The sequence below is a fragment of the Eutrigla gurnardus genome (genome assembly GCF_963514095.1).
Source record: "Eutrigla gurnardus genome assembly, chromosome: 5".
Taxonomy (NCBI): domain Eukaryota; kingdom Metazoa; phylum Chordata; class Actinopteri; order Perciformes; family Triglidae; genus Eutrigla; species Eutrigla gurnardus.
This window is the reverse complement of record NC_139919.1, coordinates 21,777,152-21,799,219: the sequence shown is the minus strand read 5'-3', so window position 1 is coordinate 21,799,219 and position 22,068 is coordinate 21,777,152. Positions and strand designations below refer to the sequence as shown.

Below are 22,068 nucleotides of genomic sequence, written 5' to 3'. Positions count from 1 at the left end.
TTTTTAACAGCTGTAAACACAATTTATTTTGGTCACGTCGCTGTTTTTGGTTATTATTTTAGAAAACACTTTGTGCTGCAAAGGCACAATGAAAAGGTAGACCACTCAGGTGCACATTAACATTTTCATTGTGTTAAAGTTGGTCAAATATGCATGGGACCGTGACTTTCAACTTAATGGGAGAGGTATATGTGACATTTCCCTGTTCGTTGTTGTGTATCCTGACTGTATTCGTACCCACGCCTGCATGCTTTTTTTTGGCAGCATTATGCTTAGAAATCACACTGTATTTAAAATCACGAGTAAGACAAAATGCACACTGCCTGGAGTAATGTTATCGGCACTTTTGCCTTTTTTTTTTATCTGTATTTTTTGGAACTCTACAAAGTCTATTTCTACCAACATAAGATGTCTCTGAGACAGATCACACAGAGCTGCGATGCTTAACGTCTATACAACATGTGTTATGTGGACATACAAAGGTCACTGACTGCGTTTTTTTTTGTTTTTGGAGGGAGCTTCGATGACTTTCAAATGAGCGCGTTAAATCCTGATCATAAGTTGTGCATTGTGGCTGGGAATGCGTTAATTAGATAGCCTGGTGTATAAAGGGGTGCACAGTATCTTGACAGGCTTGTCCTGACACAGTGGAGACACAGAAGCAAAGCCAGTCTTCCTGGTGAGAAAAACAGTGGCAGTTTGCAGTTTTTTTTCCAGATATTCTTCACACCCGCTGAAGACGTCACCCTTTTATTGGAATTCAACCGTCAACACAAACCTCCTTTGAGTGAGTTTACTTCACCTCTCACCCTTTGACCTCATGCTCACTTCCAGGCCCAGCTATCTTCTGTTCACATTCTTTATAAGTCAGTGCATGTACAAAACACTTTGCTTTAAGTTTGCACATTTTCACCCTGTTCCCACTTTGTTTCTCTCGCACCTTTCCTCCAATTCCGTCACCGTCTCTCTCATAAATCATCTCCCTCTTCCCCCTATCAAGGTCTACCTCCCCCTCCCCCCCTCCTCCCGATTTGACCCTCTTACACATCCTCCTCCCTCCTCCCCCCGTCTCTCCCCACTTGTCAGTGTCTCATGGTGTTCTTGCCAAACTTGTCGCCGAGTTGCTGGATGAGCAGAGCCAGCTCTCCGGCGGCGTCGGACTTCTCCTCCAGGAGCTCGTAGCGGAGGCTGGAAATGTCCTGCTTGATCTCCTTCAGCTCGCCTGCAACACAGTCACACACGGGGACACGGACGGTCAGGACATGTGAACCCTGAGCAGATACAGGCGTGCACGGAGGGAAGCGCCTGTCTGGGAAGCCACGCAACTGTGACACGCGTGAGTATGTGCAGCCGTATACACACAATGCTATAACATACAGCACAAACTCATTTCATGGACTTTATCTCACACACACACACACACACACACACACACACACAAAGACAGTAACTCATACCACCTGAGGAAATAATGACACGCTGAATGAAGAGGAACTGTTTACCTTCATTGACTTCATCGCTCTCTCTGTCCACTTGAGCCTTTAGCACATAGCGCTTAATCAGGCGCTTCATGATATTCTGTACGGAAGAGAGAAAAGCAGGTGATGAGGTGTGACACACACACACACACACACACACACACACACACACACACACACACACACACACACACACACACACACACACACACACACACACACACACACACACACACACACACACACAATCAGACAGTGTTAGAGAGCAGCACCATGTCTAAGAGAATGTGTGAAAGCGCTGCTTATCGATCCGTATCCAACAGGGATCGTCCAAGTCTCAAGAAGTCAATCTCTGCACGTAGGCACTCCGGATGATTCTACACCTGTCACCGCACATACAAATGTCTTATTGTGTGGCGTCCCACACAAACTGGGAGGGTTCGAGACGAAGAGCTCCATCGACCGGTGAATGACGTGAGATTTCCCTCAGGGAAAAGGTGAAGGGCAGACTCAGGAGGAGAGCATCTCTTCCTTCCTCAGCGTAGTACTTTGTGCTTTCCATCTCCCTCAAACAGCTCATTAGAGGCATCTTCAGCCTCGGCTCTGTTTCTCTGCTTTCTCTTTTTTTCACTATGAGCCTCCCCTTCTCCCTCTCCCTCTCCCACCGGGTTCAATCCTGCCTTCCCTTTCAGTCGATGCGGTTTCACCCATGTGAAAGTATTTCCTCTCAGTCGTCTCCAGCTCATCTCCCTCCCTCGCTCAGGCTTCCTTACTTCAATCTTTCATAGCAGTCTCTCTTTACCTCTTCCAACCCTCTCGCTATCATTTGATTCCTTTTATATCCTTAGCTCTCTGTCTTACCTGGTATCTTGTCGGGTGCTTTCTCGATTTTTTGGGGATGAACTCTTCTCCCGGGCGCGGATATGTCCTGAGGCGTTCGTCCTGTTGGGACAGAGGACAGTCCAGAGTTAACGTTGTATTTCAGGGTTGAGTGATCTTTTATAATGGAAGCTGAGTGTTAGAGGAGGCAACAACGAAAGGCGGGGAATAGAGTTTGTATCTAGTGCTCACAGATGTCTTTTAGGAGAAGTGATGACCGGAGTGAATCTTTATTTACTCATGTCTAGATGCCTTCCACGTTCATGACCTAGCTTCGTAGCTTCTGTGTCATTTCGGCGCTGCGGTGTCAAAATGTGTGGATTGTGGATAAACGCAGCTAGCGGATACTCTGAGGATGAGCTGAGGATAAATAAGTTTAATACTTATAATAAACAATGTACAGGGACATATACATGTGCCCTTCCCTTCATAGGCTGGCTGGGCGTAGCCTTAGAGATGTGAGGAGTTCACATATCTGGAGGGAGCTCAGACAAGAGCTGCTGCTCCTTCATGTCGAAAGGGGCCAGCTGAGCTGGTTCAGGCGTTTGATCTGATCTCTTTAGAGGTTTACTGGGCTCGTCCAACTGGTAAGAGCCAGAGCGTGCCGGAGAGTTCATATATCTTGTCTGGCCTGGGAACGCCCTGGGGTTCCCCAGGAAGAGCTGGGAAGCCGGGGAGAGCGACGCCTCCTAAGCCTGCTGCCCCTGTGACCCGACCCCGGATAAGCACATGGAGATGGATGGATGGGCAGTCACGCTTTTCTGACAATAACAGACAATTTTGATGACCTTGCAGAAGAGAACACCTCTAACAAATACAAACGCTTTGTATTACAGAAGCAAACAAACACTTTTGTATCTACTCGCTGCATCCTTGAATCATACAACCAGATGGAGAGCTTCATGCGAATGTGAGGAATCTTTTATGCCCAACTCTCTTTGTTGTGTACTCTGTGATCTCGTCCCTATTGACAACCTGCTTTGTTGGCTCTGCTCCCGTGAATGTATGAAATACATATTCAAAAAAGGGGCTAAGAATCAAATATTAGAGAAATGATAAATAATATATACAAGTACTTTATACTTTGTCCTCAAACCAAACCTCACAAACTCGGTGATCTTTCTGAACATAATGCTGCTTTGAAACCAACACAATTAGCTTTAATTTAGCGCATCACTTTAACTGAGAGGAAAAAAAAAAAAAAAAAAGATTCAGAAAGACAAGGCTCTCTTCTCCAAATCTCACTTGACATTCTCAAGGCCGCACCGCGACGGAGTGTGAGCTTGAGCATCGATCGCTCGCTGCACCTGCTGGACTCTGCTGGACTCTGCAGTTAAACTGACAGAGCTTCAGAGAACTTCAGGAGCTCACGGAGGCAGCGGGGTGTAACGCGTCGTGTCCCCATCCACAAGCTGCCCAGGCATTTGAGCGGACCCAGGCCTGACTAATAGCTCTTGAGAGGCACTGGGGTGAGCCATCTGATCCGAGGAATCAGACAGAGGGAACGCCAGCGCACTAGGCCAGCGCCGAGATTAATTCTGTGCTACATGGCCTTTGCTATTTCTCATGCAATATTTCCTTTCACTATGATGATTTTATCTATCTTTGAGAGGGAGGGAGTGCAGTGGGAATTTCCTTGTTAACCACCAGGCCATTTGGGTATTATATACACTGACCATCCAGTAATTGGCAGCCAAGCTATAAACAGTTGACCCAGGCCTAGATGATGTATAGAGGCAAGACCACTGCAGGATGTTGTGGATGCAATTAGGGAGCTCGTCCTTTGCTTCATTTCCAGTTTCAACAGTTCTTTAACTGAAGCGACACAGGAAACAAAACATAGCATCATTTAGCTGGAAGGAGCCTCCGACAGAGGGATATCTGGATGGAAAGTACACTCATGGTAATCAACTTTTTTTTTTAACATATTAGCGAATGGAACTTAAATAGCTGATTGTTGTTTTTTTTCTGTGTAAACTGTCTCTTTTTAATTAAATAGTCCTTTTAATATAGTGACAATTTTCTGAATGGAAGGCAAGACAAAAAAAACATGTTGTCATTAATTAGCTTGTAATAATTGGCTCCCATCAGAGCATCTGGAAGATGTGGGAACCGTTGAATCAAAGCACTTAGAAAAGACAATCATGCTGACATCAGGAGAAACAGTCCATTATTTTGCAGCTACTGCAACCTTCTTTCAGAAAATCATCATAACACATTCTTCACAATGTGAAAAAAAATGTCAACCCTTTAGTTCTTCACTGTCACACAGGATAACGTATGGGGAAAATCTAATTATATATAGTTTTACCTTGGCCTGTGAGTTGAGCTTGCCCAGCTCCAGCTCGTTGTTATGGCGACGGCTATTGGCCTTGCAGAGGCGTATCAGGCAGGACTTGATGCGGAGGACCAGGTAGTAGAAGGACTTTGGGCTGGGAACCAGGTTGAAGGGGGCAGGCAGGGTGCGGCCCTCGTCAAAGTACGAGATCCACAACTTGGCTCGGGCAAACTTCCACTCCACGTCGGCGTCCTCCTGCAGAGACGGACGGACAGACAGAAATAGTCAAGATGTGTGAAGACTTACAAAAAAAGATACTGAGTTGTAGAAAACTAGTTGTCCATTTACCTCATTCTAGATCTTGGACTATTCAGTTTTTGTGACAACTTCCCAGTGAGACTCCTGCTTTATTTTGTATTCAGTTTTTTTGTTTGTTATCTCCGCCAGGACATGTATGTAATTGGTCCTATGAGTGCATGTGTGAGTGCATCTCTGTGACTGTCTGTCCATGGCTAACATTGGGTACACATGAGCCTTTATGACTGTATGATCAAGGATCTCTCATTTCTATCATTTGCAGTCACACATTATAAAAAAAACAGGGTATGTATGTTTAAATGTATACGTCTATAATTATTATTGCTTACCAAATGAAAAACTGAACCGATAGGAGATGAGACAGATAGCTCTAAGCAGCTAGTAGGGGGCCTGCAGTGTGATTGGCTAACAGAGCAGCTAAAGTAACAAAACAAACTTGTGGTATTTTCAACTCAGATGTCATCAAACTGATTCTGATGGACTTGTTGACAACATGTCACCCTTCCTAAAGTGACTGACCAGCTAATGCACGTACCTCTATCTCCTGGTACGAGCTGTTGATCATAGCGATGAGCATGTTGAGGAGGACCACCACCATGGTGACGTTGTAGACTCCGTACAGCACGTAGCCGATGTTCTCTATGAACTTATGGTCGTACTTCAGCACCACGGAGATCACTTCAGACAGCCCAAAGATGGACCAGAAAAGAGTCTTAAAGCTCTCCTCCACCCTGCGAGGAAAGAGTGTGACAGTGAGACGACAGTACATGACAGCGAATACACACATAAAAAGCCCACCCTGGTAGCAGCTTATCGCTCTCCCACTCAAACACATGCACGCACAAACACACACACACAATGCAGTGTAATGTCGTGGGGTTTATGAGGTGGCACTGATGAAATAACTGATGAGTCATGTCCAATTTGAACACATTACCCCATTATCCCTCTCTCACACGCACATACACATACATGCACTGCATATACAGAAAAAAACATGCCTGACTACTGCAAAACTGAAATTGGGGGGGAAAGACTTCTTGACTTTTTGTTTTTCACTTCATAACTTAAAACAAATGTTTATGCATCTTTTTTTTTGTGGGGGTTAACAAGGTTGTATAAAACAAATATGCAAAGAAATATTTCAACCCTGCATTCATTAATTCTCTCTCTCTCTTTAAATGAATGTGAGCTTTATTGTGAAATAAGTTTGTGATGATTCATTGTAGAGACACCAGGTAGGAGTGGTGGTTTTTTCCTTCTTATTTCCCCCCTGACAACATGATATGTTAAATCAAATACATAAATATGTATTTACTTTTTTTTTTTGCTTTTATTCTCATGACATTGACCCAAGGTAAGAAAGCATAACGCAGCGAGACCTGCCGACATTGGCATTCAGGTGCAGTTCTATCGTTAAATATTCCATGAGTGGCAAGCATGGGCTTGGGATGACAAGGGATTGGAGGGGTGGGGAGGTGGGGGGTGGGAGGGGCGGCCTGGTTGGATTTGCTGGAGGGGCTGGAGGTGGAAGGAGGCAGTGGGGAGAGAAGATCTATCGGCTCCTACTCTGAGGCTGCGGGCGTCTTCCAACTTAACTTCTTTCAGAGAGACACTGTTTCATTGGCAAGCAGAGAGGTGAGAAAAAAACACAACCGTGCATGCATAAAAAGACAGACACACACATGAACACACACACACGGAAACGGAGACTCCTCTGTGTAGTTCAGCTTTGACCTTTCAGGCAGAAAGCAAAACACTTCAACCTTCAACACCGGATCGGTTTGTTTTCTCTCTCTCTTACTTGGCTGCCAAACATCTAAGAATATGCTTTTATCCAACACTTTTCTAGGGAAACATTTTGAGGAAATTGAAGCTTCCACTAGGAATGAATAAACAGATTAAACTCTGGTAACTCATATCAAAACCCCATTTGTCTTTTCTTGTCTATTCCCTGTGCATCTCTGAACTTTAGCTGAAAGGCCTGATTAATGGTCAGTACATATTTATAGCGTTCAACCTTATGAACTTCATCCCCTGTTCACTGATTTCTCCATGTTAACATGTATTGGTAATCTGTTCACTCAATCCGCTGGCCTTGGTAGAACTTTTGGGGTTTGCTTGAATGGATGGCGATCAATATAAAATAGACCGTTTTCAAATAGAAAGCTTTTCTTTATTGCCTTTTTCAATATTTGCACAATATCCACTGTTCTTTGATCGTGTGCTATTGAGCCACATTGGACTGTGCATCAACATACAAACAAGTCAATGGATTTTTCTTTATTCACCATAAATATAAAACATAACACAACCATCACAGTAAGTTAAGTAAAAACACTTCTCTATTTCATGAGGTATCATCTCTCTAGCCTGCAGCTCAATCATTTGGGAGAAGAAATGCTTTTGCTTCCACATACTCTTCTCCTGAGAGGTGTGCACACCCAATACTCCAAAACTCACAATACACAATAAATGTACCACTAGTCCAGACCTGCGTATACTGAGGCAACACTAAAATTTCCCAGCCTGCCTCATAACTCGCTATAACAGCAGCATCGGGCCCTGAAGGCACGCAAAAACAGAAACAGATTCACCAGCATCCATAGTACTTCTTCTTTGCATTGCTGTAACAGACAGCGGCGGCGTCAGACAGACGCGAGACTATCAGCGACACAAGGCTGATGTCAACAATACCGTCTTCTCCATCGTTATTCACATCACACACATCCACCGGCCTATCGCCCAATCAGGAGAGCTGAGGACGGGGATTTTGGTCGCCTTGCCTTGAAAAACCTGTTATTCCGAGCCGACTCTCTTTAAATAATGCCTCGTCACTTATCCGGAGCCTCTCTCACAAGATGAACAAAGTGTTTTCCTGTGGCTTTGAAAATGGAAGCAACATTAAAAAAGGGGGACAATTATCTGGTCTCTATTATGTCCCAATTATCTTTTTAATCAAATTATTCTGGGTTCCGGCTCGCCTTCCCACCCGTGTGAAATGCTCACATGATTTACATTTTTATGTTCCCTACAAAAAAAAGGGAAATGGGTGTAGATAATGATGAAGGGTTTTGTTCCAGGCAACATTAAACCAGACCCTGGCAGGGACAAACGTACGCACGCGAATAGAATACACACTCACCACATACTTGGCTATTTATACACACTGTTCGCCCAGGCAGACCGGTATTTTAATTCATGTGTTGGCAGCATTTTAGTGAACCCCTCCTTACAGCACCATACAACACTAATACAATATGCATGGCAACATACATTACACCTCCTCAAAAACAGCGGCTAGTAAAACAAATACAATCAGAGTTATGTGTTTTTTTTAATAAGCAATTGAGGGATGCATGACGGGAGAGGGTCTTCTTCCCTGCTTGAAAATGACGGTGCACAGGCAGCCGTTTTCCTCATTTGTTTCCCTCAGCTTGTTTTCTGCTGATTTGATTCACTGAAACCTGCGTGAGACGCGTCTCCGAGAGGAAGTGCAATTATGAAAAAAATCGAAAATGTTTGGAGATCAACAACGCTGATAAATCTCAACTTGTCCTCTGCTCGTGTCACGTCATGCAATAACCTGGGACCGGGGAAACACGAGACGCTCGGTGCTTCTTTTTTTTTTGATCAACTTAAGAATGAGATTATTCAATTCAAACTTGTGCACGTTATAAGATCATCGTACATCAGGCAGTGAATCAGCAGGGACCGTGGGCATCTGGAGACAGAGACGGACAGTGTGTTATTATCTGTTATTAAGAGTGACAGACCCTAATAGGCTGCACGCAGCATGACGCCACGCACCAACGCACGCCCTTACCGCTGCAGGACAACTTGCCCCTCTCACAGCACCACAGCATTGTGTGTGTGTGTGTGTGTGTGTGTGTGTGAGGGACTGGTGAGTCACCCCGGCTGTGCAGGAGCCATCCAAACCCAATCACCGATGGGCCCGAATCAACCTCTCCTCCCCAGGGCCAAGCTCTCTGTCTCTCTTGATTTACGCTTCAGGTTTGTCTCCATCATTGTCTTAACTCCTCTCTCTCTCTCTCTCTCTCTCTCACTATCATCCCTGCCTCTCGTTCATCTTCTCTATCTCTCTCGCCCGTGTTCTCATTATATTCCCACTGCCACTGCTTTTTGTATCTTTTTAAGCATCAACCTCCCTCCCTTCCTCTCTCACGCCCCTTTCCATCTTTCATCCCCAGCATCTTTTATCTGTGTCTGTCACTCAACGTATACGTATGATTTATAGTTCTCTTTTTCCATTACCCCCCCCCTGTCAAATATTTCTCCTCTTTGTTTAATCTGCAGTAATACTCTCACATTAGCGGAATGTTAATATGGACTTTGTGAACAGCTGCACCCATCCTCCTGCTCTGTCTCTCTAATTCTGCCCTTCAGTCATTAGAAGATATTAAATTTCTCCTTCTCAGTCGCTTTCTTTTTCTGTCTTCTGTCTGTCTGACGACTTGTCTACCTTTAAAATATTAAACTGGGGTTTAACTTTCTATCTGTTGCACCAAAGGAGGTGTCACCATAGCGACAGCAAGGGTTGGGCCTTGCCCACCTCGGGTTTTAATGAATGAATGCTGTTACCGAGAGATGCCGGCCGGTGTGTGTGTGTGTGTGTGTGTGTGTGTGTCAGAGCGACAAGAGAGAAAGATCAACTGAAGGAACTGAACACAAACTTGTGTATTTCATGAGTGTGTGTATATTGGCGTGACAGGCGGCTGGATGCAAAATGGACAGAAAGGAAGGGATACAAAAGGAGGCTGTTTTGGTGCGTGTCTTCAGGCAAGAGGAAGAGAGAAATCTGATGAAGCGGGGAGCACGACAGCACAAGAAGAGCAATTAAGAGTGTTTTGATACTGAATCAAACACGACACCAACACGGCAACGCTTGCTTTTGCCTGCTTCCTCGCCGTCTGTCTCTATCTCTCTCGATGTAGCCTGTGTTGTCGTCATCTTTTATTATTATTATCATATTATAAAATCGCCCCATTGTGTTGATTTTGATTTCGGCTACTATTAACAGCAATTGTGGAATGATGGCTTAGCTACCGTAACCAAGGCTAGGATTTCTCCACACGTCGAGGCGGTGTACATGGGGCGACAGCGAGGCGGCATTCAGTCAGTCTGCGGGATGCCGCCTTTAATGGAGAGACCAAGTGTGCGCACATCCAGGCCCCGATACTGAAGGCGCAAGAAATAAAGGGCACAAAGGAGGTCTGCACACTGCTACGCTCCAAATAAATAGTCCAGTTCAAGCTGGGGAAGGCCTTACAGACAGAAACATTGCCTTTTAAATGTGAAACAGAAATAAACCATGTATTTGGAGGTTAGCAGTGTGCAGACTTCATGGCCTTTCATACTCTTTTCAAAACCAAGAACACACACATTTGGGGACGTTTACCAAATGCAATACCCACAGCATACTGTTGTGATGGGGGGGCACACAAGCCACAAGGTTAAATCGGGCTGGGCGGCCGTGAACACAACAAGGCTAGCTTTATTAGCCAGCAGGCTAAAGCTGATAAAATCTGCTAATGATAGTCGAGGACAAGACATTTAGAAGCCTGTTTGACAGACCCACTGTTTCAGAAACGACTATGAATTATCACTTTCTTTATGGTTATTTAATTCTTCATGTGACGGCCTAATGATCAGTGTTGAAGAGTTTCCATATATGGGCGAGCTTCCTGCTCAAAGGAATACAATACAGAGATTTCGTGTGGAATGATGGTTTCATAGGGATGACATCTCACCAAGAGGAGAATGGAAAGTTTGACATCATTTGTTGCGCTAATGGAAGAAAATTGTTGAAAAATAGTGGATATCGGCTCCAAGTCTAAAGCTACTGGTCCGAGTATGGATATTAAGAGCCCATATTGGTCCCGCATGGATGCGTTATCTGTGTCTGTCTCCTTAATTGTAATTGTGTCTCTCCTCTCCCCGTTTTGACATTCAGATGTGCTCGACCGCTAAAGGCTGAACACAACACGGCTGCCTCACCTTCAGAGCTAATAAATGGTCTCCTTTGCTCGCTCGGACTCACTCTCAACCATCCTTTTCACTCTCGGTCTCCTTTCAGAACCCGTCTCTGTCTCACCGCGATCCGAGTCTCACCACCACGTTCCAGCTCTGTCACTCAAGGCTCAACAACACACACACTTTCTATTTTTCCTGTTTCTCTCATTCTTCACTTCCACCTTAATATTCCAACCTGCATCTTTATCACTGCCTTTCTATATGCCGTCATTTAGCCAGTCCTCAGTTCTCAGTCTGCAGCCCTTCTCTCTCTCCACTTACAGTACATTGCGTGACTTTGTCCTTGGCTTTAAGATATGCCTCCTGTCTCCCGTGCTGTCTCAGTGCTCACGTTGTGAATTGAATTCATATACGTGCATGTTCCACTGGGTATGAAAAGATGGCCCATGTTGCCAAAGAAAATGTAATGATTTGATGATGCTATTTCTTCACACCTTTTAATAAGGTTCCTGGTAAAATGTGTGTGTCTGAGCATCTGTCTGTTGTCTCAGTACGCTTGACCTTCGCTCATCCTCCCCCCCCGCCCGCCTTTGTCTATGCATCCTGGCAGGCCTCCCACATTTTCGCCTGAACAAACAGCCGAGCCAAAACCACCATCCTCTGCATATACTTCTCTCCCCATGGCTCTCTTTTCATCCCTCATCCCTTCCTCATCATTCTCCTCCTCCTCCCCCCCAACGGACTTTATCTCCTTACTTTGTTGCAGTGCTGTCAACTAGTCCTATTGTGCTGCATTTATTCAGCACTATATCCACTGTTTTTACTTCGGCATCAGTGTAATCATTATTTCGAAAAGTTTCACTGTCCTTGACACCCCCGTTGTGTCTTTTTCTTTCACTCTGCCCCAAAAATATGCACTGCTTCCACCTCTGACTATATCAAAACACTATGCCGTTTCATTTATCTCTCCCGTTTCCCCCTGCCTTTACCTCCGCTGTCCTCTCCCTCTCTGGCTGCCTCATTGTGCAGTGTTGTCATGCATGGTTGCCGACGACACAGAGACAGGTCCACTGCTCCGCCACCGCTGTCCAAATCTGATAAGCATATGTGTGTGTGTGAATGAGTGAATTGATCTGTACATAAATGTTTGTGTGCCCAACTAAGCGCCTGTTATAGCAAACACACACAAAAAAAAAAATGTACAAAAGTGTATTTGCACAAACAAAAGACGTGTGTGTGTTTTTTTGTATTTAGATAGCTGTCTGAGTGTTTGCACCTCTAGGGTTTGTAAGTGTGTGTGTGTGTGTGTGTGTGTGTGTGTGTGTGTGTGTGTGTGTATGTGTGTGTGTGGCTATTACTGCTCAGTCCAGCTGTGCATGTTTGCAAGCATGTGTGTGTGTTTTGGCTTGTATGAGTCGTGTGTGTGTGTGTGTGTGTGTGTGTGTGTGTGTGTGTGTGTGTGTGTGAGAGAGACAGTGATATCCTCTTCTTCACTCCTCCACCATGCCCGACCCTCCTTCCCCTCCGTCCTCCCCCAGCATGAGTGGCCCCTTCTGGGGTATCATTAATGCCTCCACCTGGCTCCCTCCTCATCTTCCTGTATTAGAGCCCTTTCCTCTGCCCTCCATCAGACATGACCTGTCAGAAAGCTAAAGCCCCCCCCCCCCCCCCCCCCCCCCCCCCCACACACACACACACACACAGAGCTGAGAACGCACACATACACACACATTCTCTGCTGTGACAGAGAGAAAAGAGGTAGACAACACATGGTTTTCACGGAGAAATCACAACTTGCCCACAGCACGACTATTATTAACAGAACACGTCGCATTCACACCTCGTAATCGACTTGCGTGGGACAGAAAAACAAACCTCCTCAGACACATAGGAGACGCAAAAAAAATACATCACGCTGCACAGACTGCAAATTCTACTAAACAATGTATTAGAGAAAAAGAGTTGATTAGATTTACACAACAAAAAATTTGACACGGTACAAAAATAAATTCAATACTGTCTCGCTGCACATTCCAGTCATGATACAGACAGCTTGAGATTTAGAGCCAGACTGACCCCTGGTGGTGAGATTGACGCCAGAATTTAAGGGGTTTCTTTCATGCTAAAACCACCGCTATACAGCCAATTTAGAGGCAGGGACATTTTCTCAAAATACTCTGGCAAGCAAACAGTCTGAGGTTGTTAAGACGAGCAGAAATCTATTTTTATTATGGCTGTGTTGATGCTGATTTTTAAAATCAGCCTAGATGTAGATCTAAAAAGACGGGAAGTGATAAGTGGACAAAGTTGGATCATACATTTATGATGAAAATGAGTGCATAATGGTGATCATAAGGATCTTTTTCTGGCTTGCCATTTGCTTCTTCATTATGTCTGACACACAGGTTGTGACCACCATCTTTCTGACTGTCCATTGCAACTCCATTAGTCTCTGCTTCTATCTGTCCATCTGCCTTTCAGTCAGTTATCTCTGTGTCGTGCCGCCGCTCGGCCTGTCGGCTCATCACGTTGCCTGGATCTTTGGCTCTGCGTGGGCAGCCAAGTAGAACTCACAGCCCTCTAAGACCCCTGTGCCGCAGCTCAGCAGACGGGCAATGTATGCACAGCACAGAGGTGCAGGGGAAGTCAGCACGGGAAAGTTGAATCCTCACACTAGAAATCCCATAACTTTACCAATCGGTGATTCTTTCAAAAAAGGGGAATATTTGGCTGGTCACGAACTTGCTCCCAGACTTCACATACCTCACAGGTGATAGAAATATGTGGTCGGTAAAACATCTGTTTAAATAAACAGCTGAGGATGTACAAATATGACGTGGACAGGTATTTGGTGTTTTTACACCTGGTGTTTGACTCCATCTACCTTTATGTAGCGTTGGAGATGAAGGTGTGGGATATGCTACACTGTCTGGTGGAAATTTCTGAACTTTCTGTCCTGTTGATTCTAAACAAGGGTGTGTGAATAGACAGCGTTTAAATATAAAGGTTAATTCCACTCATAGTGGAGAGTAGGTCCCCTGAATCAAGTGCACACAATGACCCACCACAGGCAAGTGGACAGACAGGTGGGGAACCAGATAAGAGGAAGCGGGCAGGCAGGCAGATGGATAGGCAATCACAGTCGCTGTGCAGCTTGCCAAAACAACTAGAAACAACAAAGTGATGGCAATGAACCCAGGTCACTCTGACTTTATCTAATTTAATCCTTTAGTCTGGTGTTGATTGTGGAGGGGGGGGGGACCTTAGATCCAAGACAAATAACTGGACCAACAAATCCCAACGGGCAGGTCTTAAACTGCGGTGCATCGGACCACTGTGGGGTTTATTGGCAGCGGCAACAGCACGAGGTTTATGCTTAATGAGGAGACAGATGTTCACACCTGGAAGCAGTCTGTCACGGTTGGAAAGCCTGTTGATTCAAAATTAACCGAGGGCGATAATTCAAGTCACACTATGTTTCTCCACTAATGTGAAAAAGCCGTCAGGTAAATGATGCAAAAGAGCATAAACACCCCGCTCCAGTACATGTATTGATTTGTTTTAAAACCTATCTGTTGCTGGAACCTGGTTTGATGACTCATTAACCAGCTGGAAAAAAACACGTAGCTCCATGTGACTTCTTTAGTCCAAGCTTTCCTCCAATGAGGAAATGATGATGATGAACATTATTTAGACTTTTCCACCTCGATCAGTATAAAACATTTATGTCAACGTAATTAACGATAATATATTGAACAGAAATGGTGTCATCTTTTTAAATCTGCAGATGTCTTCCTCTGAGAAAATGAATAATATGGAGTTTTCATTTTGCGATGGATGATGATACACAGACTCACTGGATTGCTTCCCAACAAATATTCGAGTGAAAGATCCACTGTCACTCTGTTAGCAGCAGAATGGGCATGCAGACACCTGGATACGGTAGAATGAAGGATTGAGGCAGAAGTATTGATATTCAGACTGCGTTGCAAGTTTTGTTGGACGGGTTGATTGCTTTACAAGCAGGTTGATGTATGACAACAACTTGTGCTTCACTAAAATTGATGGAATAAACTTTGAATCTCTAATGTGGAGCTGTACGTGGAAGTGAAAGGACGGATCCGAGGCACTGTATGGTTGATTTTATGCAGCGGAGCCTTTAAGTGCTAATTGACTCCTCAGTTAAAATGTGCAATTGACCATTTGAAATGGATGTGCTTGATAATTAAGTTAAACGCAGCACTTACGCAGGTTAAGTGCATTTGGAGTACTGAGGGTTGTTATCAGCCCCTTTGCAGCTGAATGATTTTCAATTATCAAATACAACAATAGTCTTTCAGGTCATTTCTCTGAGTCACACCGCTGAAGCCGTAGTAGTCGTGTTAGGAGGGGAGGATACGGCAGACGGATATTGTATAAAGCTCGACTTGGAGAAAGCGTGAACCCATTTTGAAAGGTTCACTTCAGTGCCGAATGAAATGTGAAAATATGCTGCATCATGCTGAGCTTCATAGGACGTATCTTAGCATCTCCCACACAGCCTTCAGTGGCGGCTACTGTCCACATGGGGCTTACTGGTGGCCCAGGCAATCCTCCTCACACAGATGGCTGACTTTTATCATTTAATACAATGGTCTCCATCAAATCACTGTCAACCGCTAAGTCCTGCTTCACAGATCAGAGTCGGTTAATGAAATCCACTGGCTGAACGCTGGCACTTGATTGGACGATAGGAAAGTTCTCGTGCCTCAAAGGAAACATAGTCTGGACTGGAATCAAAAAACTCCTCTTGCTCTTCTGTTAGTCTCACATCCGTATGGATGCATAATTAAATGGATTCAAAGAAATCAATAAGTCATGATATTTTGCCTCATCACTGTCGTAAGATTTGAATGAAAGACTATAGGCATTTAAATTATACCAATATTGATGTATTTTTCCTCCCGCTCGGACAAAATCTGCAATTGACACTTCTCTCGAACACTTTTTGAAATATACTTCAATTTAGACTTCAGTCAAAAATGCTTGTGTTTCTTTGAAAGCTACAGCAGAGTAGATCTCTCGTTTACAGCAAAGTAAACACAAAATGATGGGGGGGGGGGAACCCAATTTCCCACCCTATAACATTGTTAAAGCTGTGAGATTAAAAAAGACACAATTCACCAGTGTTTGTTAGAGACGTTTGTGAGCGAGTCATCCCATTTACCACTTATTCTCTGCATTAAGCCTGAGGGAAGATACAAATGTGATCTCTGCCACTGATAAAGGCCTGTGGGTTTAATGAGGCCCGCAACAGTCATCAGGGAGGAACATGTGACCTTCTATATGTCCTGGGGATTGTCTCGCTCTGTGGCCTCGTCTCACATTCTTGAAAGCATTCGTAAGAAAGGATGCAGACATACAGACGTTAATGCTTCCATATGCTGAGATATAACCGCCATCTAAACGCAGTCATCCTCACAGTCATGCATAACTCACGTGGTGAAGGCGGGGTTGTACTTGGCTCCCAGGTAGTACGAGTACAGGTTGAACATGCCGATCATGAAGGCCACGAACACCATGATGAAGATGACCATGAACTTGAAGATATCTTTGACCGTGCGCCCCAGCGAGATCTGCAGCGGGCCGAAGCTCTCGTTGGCCGGCAGGATGTAGGCGATGCGCGAGAAGCTCAGCACCACGGCGATGGCGTACAGGCCCTCCGAGATGATCTGGGGGTCCGAGGGCCGCCACTTGTTCCTGGCTGCGGAGTCACACCGGAGATCGTTAGCTCCCCAGTTCCACTTCAGATTTTTAACCCAGCAGACATTTTCACACTGAATAAAACTTCATATAGCTTCCAAAGTAATGGCAATTTACGACCAAACAAATAACAATCAACAATTTGTGGCTTTGAAAAATGTTCTGCTATCAGATTGAAACAATTGGTCTTGCTTAAGGTGGTTTAGTGGGCCATGAAATAGCAGAATCAGCTGCACGTATCTGTTCTTTTAGTTTTGTAGGGAACAAACTTTTGAGTACAACCGGATCTAAATGTTTGCTAAAGAGTATAATTTAACAAGGTGTGTTTTGATGGAGGAGAAGGTGCAATGAGATGATGGATTCAGTGACGATGGAAGGGGATGAAGGAGGAGGGAAGCAACAGGTGTGAGACGAGTGGACGAGGACAGGAGCAGGGACAGTGTGTCCACGGAGGACAGTGTGTCCAGATATGGAGGCATATGAAGAAACAGCTCATGGGGATAACTGACACTCCACTCATATACATTCTCATCTACTTATTGATGTGTCATGACAGAGTCAGACCACCAGATGACAGCACTGATGAAGGTTCCCTTAGTAGGCCACTAAGAAGTGTACAGTCCAAAAGCCTGCGGCTGCAACCTGCAGGTTGTAATATGTTTTATGGAAGTTTTATGGAAGTGAGCTCATTTTTTCCTGTGATGATTTGTTTAATATTTTTGAAATGTATCAAGAGGACATATAAATCCAAACGCAGACAAGTTATTATTTGAATGGGTGACAAATATGTGTAAACATCTTGAGTTTAGTATGCAACGATGACATTTTTATCAAAAAGACATAACACTCTCATTTTCTACTGTCCCAGCTCAGGTCTGAGTTATTCATGACATTTGAGACGTATCAGTGACTGATGTAGCACAAAAGTGATTCACCTCATGAAAGCATTAATATTTCATCATGTGGTGTCAAACTTTTTTTTTCTTTTGAAAGAAATGTACGTTAGATAAGAAGTGAAGCAGTTTTCAAATTTTCTTTCACATTAAACTTCAATAGAAATGTATATTTATCATGAATGGTACCAGACATAATGGCTCAGAAAACAAAGACAATGCCAGATAAATGACTATCATCCTATACATCTGCAAAACCTTTCATCACATTTTTTGGGATTTGCTTACCGAAAGTGAAGTAGGCGACTTCTTCAGGCAACGAGGCCTGTCTGAGGTCTTCGTCGGGTACGTGCATGTCCACGTACTGCTGGGCTTTGGTTGCCTTGAGGAACGCCATGAAGCGCGCCGTGAAGGACGCCACGAAGATGGACAACATGCCAAAGTCCAGAACGTTCCACAGGTGCATAATGTACTCTCTGGGCCCCTCGGCCCAGATCTCCTTACATTCTGACCAGATCATCCCTGAGGAAGCGGAAAGACGAAATACGCACGAGATTAACGCTCGCAAAGAAACATGCACAGGCAAAGATGTTGAAAACAAAGTTTATAATTTATACTCAATCATTCAGGCACCCCGACGTGAAGCCGAGGTGCACACACACACACACACACACACGCACACACAATGGAAAACCTGATTCCTCCCACACACCCACTCTGCCATTTCCTATTTCGAGCCAAAACGAGGAGAAAATTGCTCACTGAAAAGGCGCCTGATCAGTATCATCTCTGTAACAATTACCGGGTCTTCAAAGCATGTTGCTGGAATTACAATTACCCTGCACTCAGTGCACGCACACGAGCAGAAACAGACACACAAACACCTGCTGCCACAATATGACCACGGACGGACAAAGGACGGCTATGAAATAAAAACAAATAAAGAAATAAAAAAACGACGCATATGTGCACCAACATACACAGACCACTGGCATAATGTTATTACATGTGTGTGTTTGTAGATGAAAGGAAGAGCATCAACAGATGGGAAGCAGCTGAGCTCTGACAGATATTGCCACGGGCTCTTTATATGTTGAGATTGTCTTTATCTTTCTGTCACAACCGTCTTATCTGGTTCTTCATGCATATGCCGTACACTCCAGCCCTCCCTCAACTTTCACCCGTCTGCCCCAGCAGCTCCCATCTTCCCTCCATTTCATTCTCCCTCTCCAGCCCTCCCTCTAATGCTTTCTCAGCGCCACCTCTACATATCCCCTCCAGCTAATTGTTAGGACTCAGGTTGGCTGCTGCTTTCGACAACTCTGGCCAACTGTGAAACTTCTATTTGATCTTTGAAAGAGAAAAGAGAATTGTTGCATCGCCATTGGCTTTCATCCACTTGGTCGGCATGGCGGCGCCTTAATCTTGAATTCTGCCTCATATCAGAGTTGGGATTGAAGGTTCACAGGCTCGTTCCAATTATTGATGTTGTTGACTTCACAATAGCTGCACTACTTTGACTACTGGATTACCAGTAAAAACTTTGCTAGAAACATCGCCTCTTACTTGCACGTAAAAACTAAATATTTAAAGAAAATGCAACCAGGAAATGCTTTGCTTTGACCCTCTAATATGCTGCATCAAGGTTATTTCTCATCATGATGGAGAATCTGCCTCGACAGTGAATATCTTGCGTATTTGCATTTTAATTGGCTGCAACTGTGCAGGATTTCAAACCCTGTCACAGTGTGTGTGTGTGTGTGTGTGTGTGTGTGTGTATGTGTGTGTGTGTGTGTGTGTGTGTGTGTGTGTGTGTGTGTGTGTGTGTGTGTGTGTGTGTGTGTGTGCGTGAGGCCACTCACCCAACACCCACTTCATGATCAACATCTCTGTCCAGGAGAACTGCGTGGTTTTGACCCTGAACACCTGTCGTGGGTGGTCTGTGATGGTCTCGTTGGGCAGGTTCTTGACCCCCTCAAAGCGGTCCGAGGCGTTGAGAACAAGCAGACCCAAGAAGATGGTGAAGGAGACCGCGTGAGCCACGAACTTCATGAAGGGGCTTCGCAGGATCTGACCAAGCTGGAAGGGATCAGATGCAGGATATAATACGATATATATGTTCCATTGTCTTTCATGTCATTGCAAAGAATACGTACGCATACTTATCAAATAATAAGTTGTACTTTAAGGTATCCTTGCTGAACAGCTACTACTTTACTCAGATGAAAACGCTCTTACTTTATCGGCAATGATACTTCAGTCAGACAACTCACGTTTAGAATGTTTATTGTAGCAACAGAACATAGTTTGAGTTTGGCGTCTAGGCTCCGGCATCATCACTCCCCATGTGATTACATAGAGATGATGGGAAGTGATGATGACTAAATATCTTAACCCCCCGGAGCCTTCAGGTGGATGCTGGGGAGGTGGAGGGTTAGCAGCAAGCAGACAGCAATACTGACGTGGCAGCGGAGGCACTGACAGCCGAAAGGGGGAGATGGGAAGTGTTGTAGCTTAAATAGAGCGCAAAATAGGGAGGATGTGAAGGAAGAGTATGAGGTATTTCACATGGGTATGATGGAGCAGCTCGAGTTGTCCGCCTGAACTAGATCGCAGGCTTCTCTCCATGTTGTGGTTTCTTTCTTTTGACAAATGTACTTATTGTAGGTCGCTTTGGACAAATCGGCCCGAATGTCATATTGTCATATTTGTGAGGAAATTGTGTTTGAATTTGCGTTTGCCAATACAACAACTTAGAAATTACAGACAAAAACAAAACATCTGTCTTCATTTAATAAGATAAATCAGTGTTCGTGCTTTATGCAGATTTCCTGAGATTTGGACCTGAAGAGATCAAAATCTGGACGGCATCACAGAACAACAATCGTAGCAGGTGAATGGCAGCTGTTGTCATTCATGACTGTGGAGCATAACGCTGCAGTAAATAGATGCCAAACAATCACCAGTTTGTGAAAATGCAGCATATGGGGCCAAAAGAAATGCAAGATGGTGCTGCAAAAAGGAAGGTTAAACATGGCATCAAAGAACATGGCATACACACACACACACACACACACACACACACACACACACACACACACACACACACACACACACACACACACACACACACACACACACACACACACACACACACACACTGCCAGCCTCATACAGACATATGACATGCCACCACTTGCCTCTCTCCAAACCTGCTGTGTTTAATATTAACTACCCACAGGCTATCTCTGCGCTCTACATGCACGCTGACGCATCGGGTTCACGTGGGACAAAAGGGTTGTTGGGGGAATCTTCACCCTGCGAAAACCTCTTCTAAACCTCCCCCCTTCCACCGGGTTGGCTCCGTCTCTGTGCTGATAAGGCCGATCCACTCAGCTTTAATCAGATGGTCATCCTAGATCAGGGCCTACTGGAAATCTCACAAGGCCAGAATGGAGATGCTGGGTCGCTTGTTATTTCTTTACACCAGGGAGAAGCAAGCCTCACGCCTGCAGAAAGTCCACTGTATGTTCACTTTGTAATTAAATGACAATATCGTATGGGGGACATTTTGATACATGATCCAGTATGTCCTTTAAGTGTTTTGGGGACACTCTGAGAGGAACTGGTCATTGGGGAGCTCCCCCGAGATCTACACACCTGCAAGGCTTTTCTTTCTCCCTAAGAACCGCCATTGTTTCTAGTTCTAGTGCAGACACAATCAAAATGGGGATGTTTTAACCATGAAACTTCCTCTGATCCAGAAACACTCATTGCCATTCTCTCTGTAACTCACAAACAGATACACAATCCCATCGACCAAGAGAAATTATTTAATTAATCTACCTTTTAAATGTACAGAATTAAGGAAAACAACTTCCCCATCAAAAAGTCTTAATGTTATTATTAACCAATATTTCGTAGGTTATATATTTTTTCATGCTTGTTGACAAATGTCAAGGTACTGCAGGACAATTCAATGATTTCCAGTCATTGCATCAATGATAGATGTCTTGTGACCCTGTCCTCTGTGTATCGATTGAACCTTTTTGCTTGTAGTGACCTGGGTTTGAATCTCCCAAGAGACTAAAGAGGGAAGAACAAAGAAACCAATGCATGGAACTGGCAGTAAAATAATTTAAAACACAGTAGTGGAGTCTTTCCTTTCCTTCTTTCTTTCTTTTCCATCTTTCTTTTTTTTTTTTTTACTTTTTTCTTTCCTTGCTCCTTCTTTTGTTTCCCTTTGTCCTTCTTTCATTTCCATCTTTTGTTCCTTTCTTTCTTTCTTTTTTTCCCTTATTTCAGTCCTTTCCGTTCCATCTTTCTTAATTTCCTTTATTTCTTTTTTTAAAGAGCAAATGAAATGTTTGACAGACTGCCGGAATGAGAACTACAATACTTATGGAACAACATGTTAACTTCTCTGCAGTGTACAAGGAAATTGTGTTCATTAACTACTAGAAATAAATACTGAATCCAGAGGCGG

At 44.3% G+C, this 22,068-nt stretch overlaps 1 protein-coding gene across 1 annotated transcript in view; it reads right to left on the bottom strand.

The window, feature by feature from the left end:
• Positions 1-1,057: 1,057 nt before the first annotated feature.
• trpc7b (transient receptor potential cation channel, subfamily C, member 7b) overlaps positions 1,058-22,068 on the bottom strand; it is a 41,717-nt gene continuing 20,706 nt past the window's right edge. Inside the window, exons 5-12 of the mRNA XM_084009216.1 lie at positions 19,445-19,661; positions 17,871-18,104; positions 16,426-16,690; positions 5,489-5,684; positions 4,669-4,890; positions 2,340-2,420; positions 1,503-1,578; positions 1,058-1,222 (exon numbers count right to left, since the gene is read on the bottom strand). Of these exons, the coding sequence (XP_083865342.1) occupies positions 1,083-1,222; positions 1,503-1,578; positions 2,340-2,420; positions 4,669-4,890; positions 5,489-5,684; positions 16,426-16,690; positions 17,871-18,104; positions 19,445-19,661 (1,431 nt within the window). The 3' untranslated portion in view covers positions 1,058-1,082. The remainder of the gene's footprint in view (positions 1,223-1,502; positions 1,579-2,339; positions 2,421-4,668; positions 4,891-5,488; positions 5,685-16,425; positions 16,691-17,870; positions 18,105-19,444; positions 19,662-22,068) is intronic.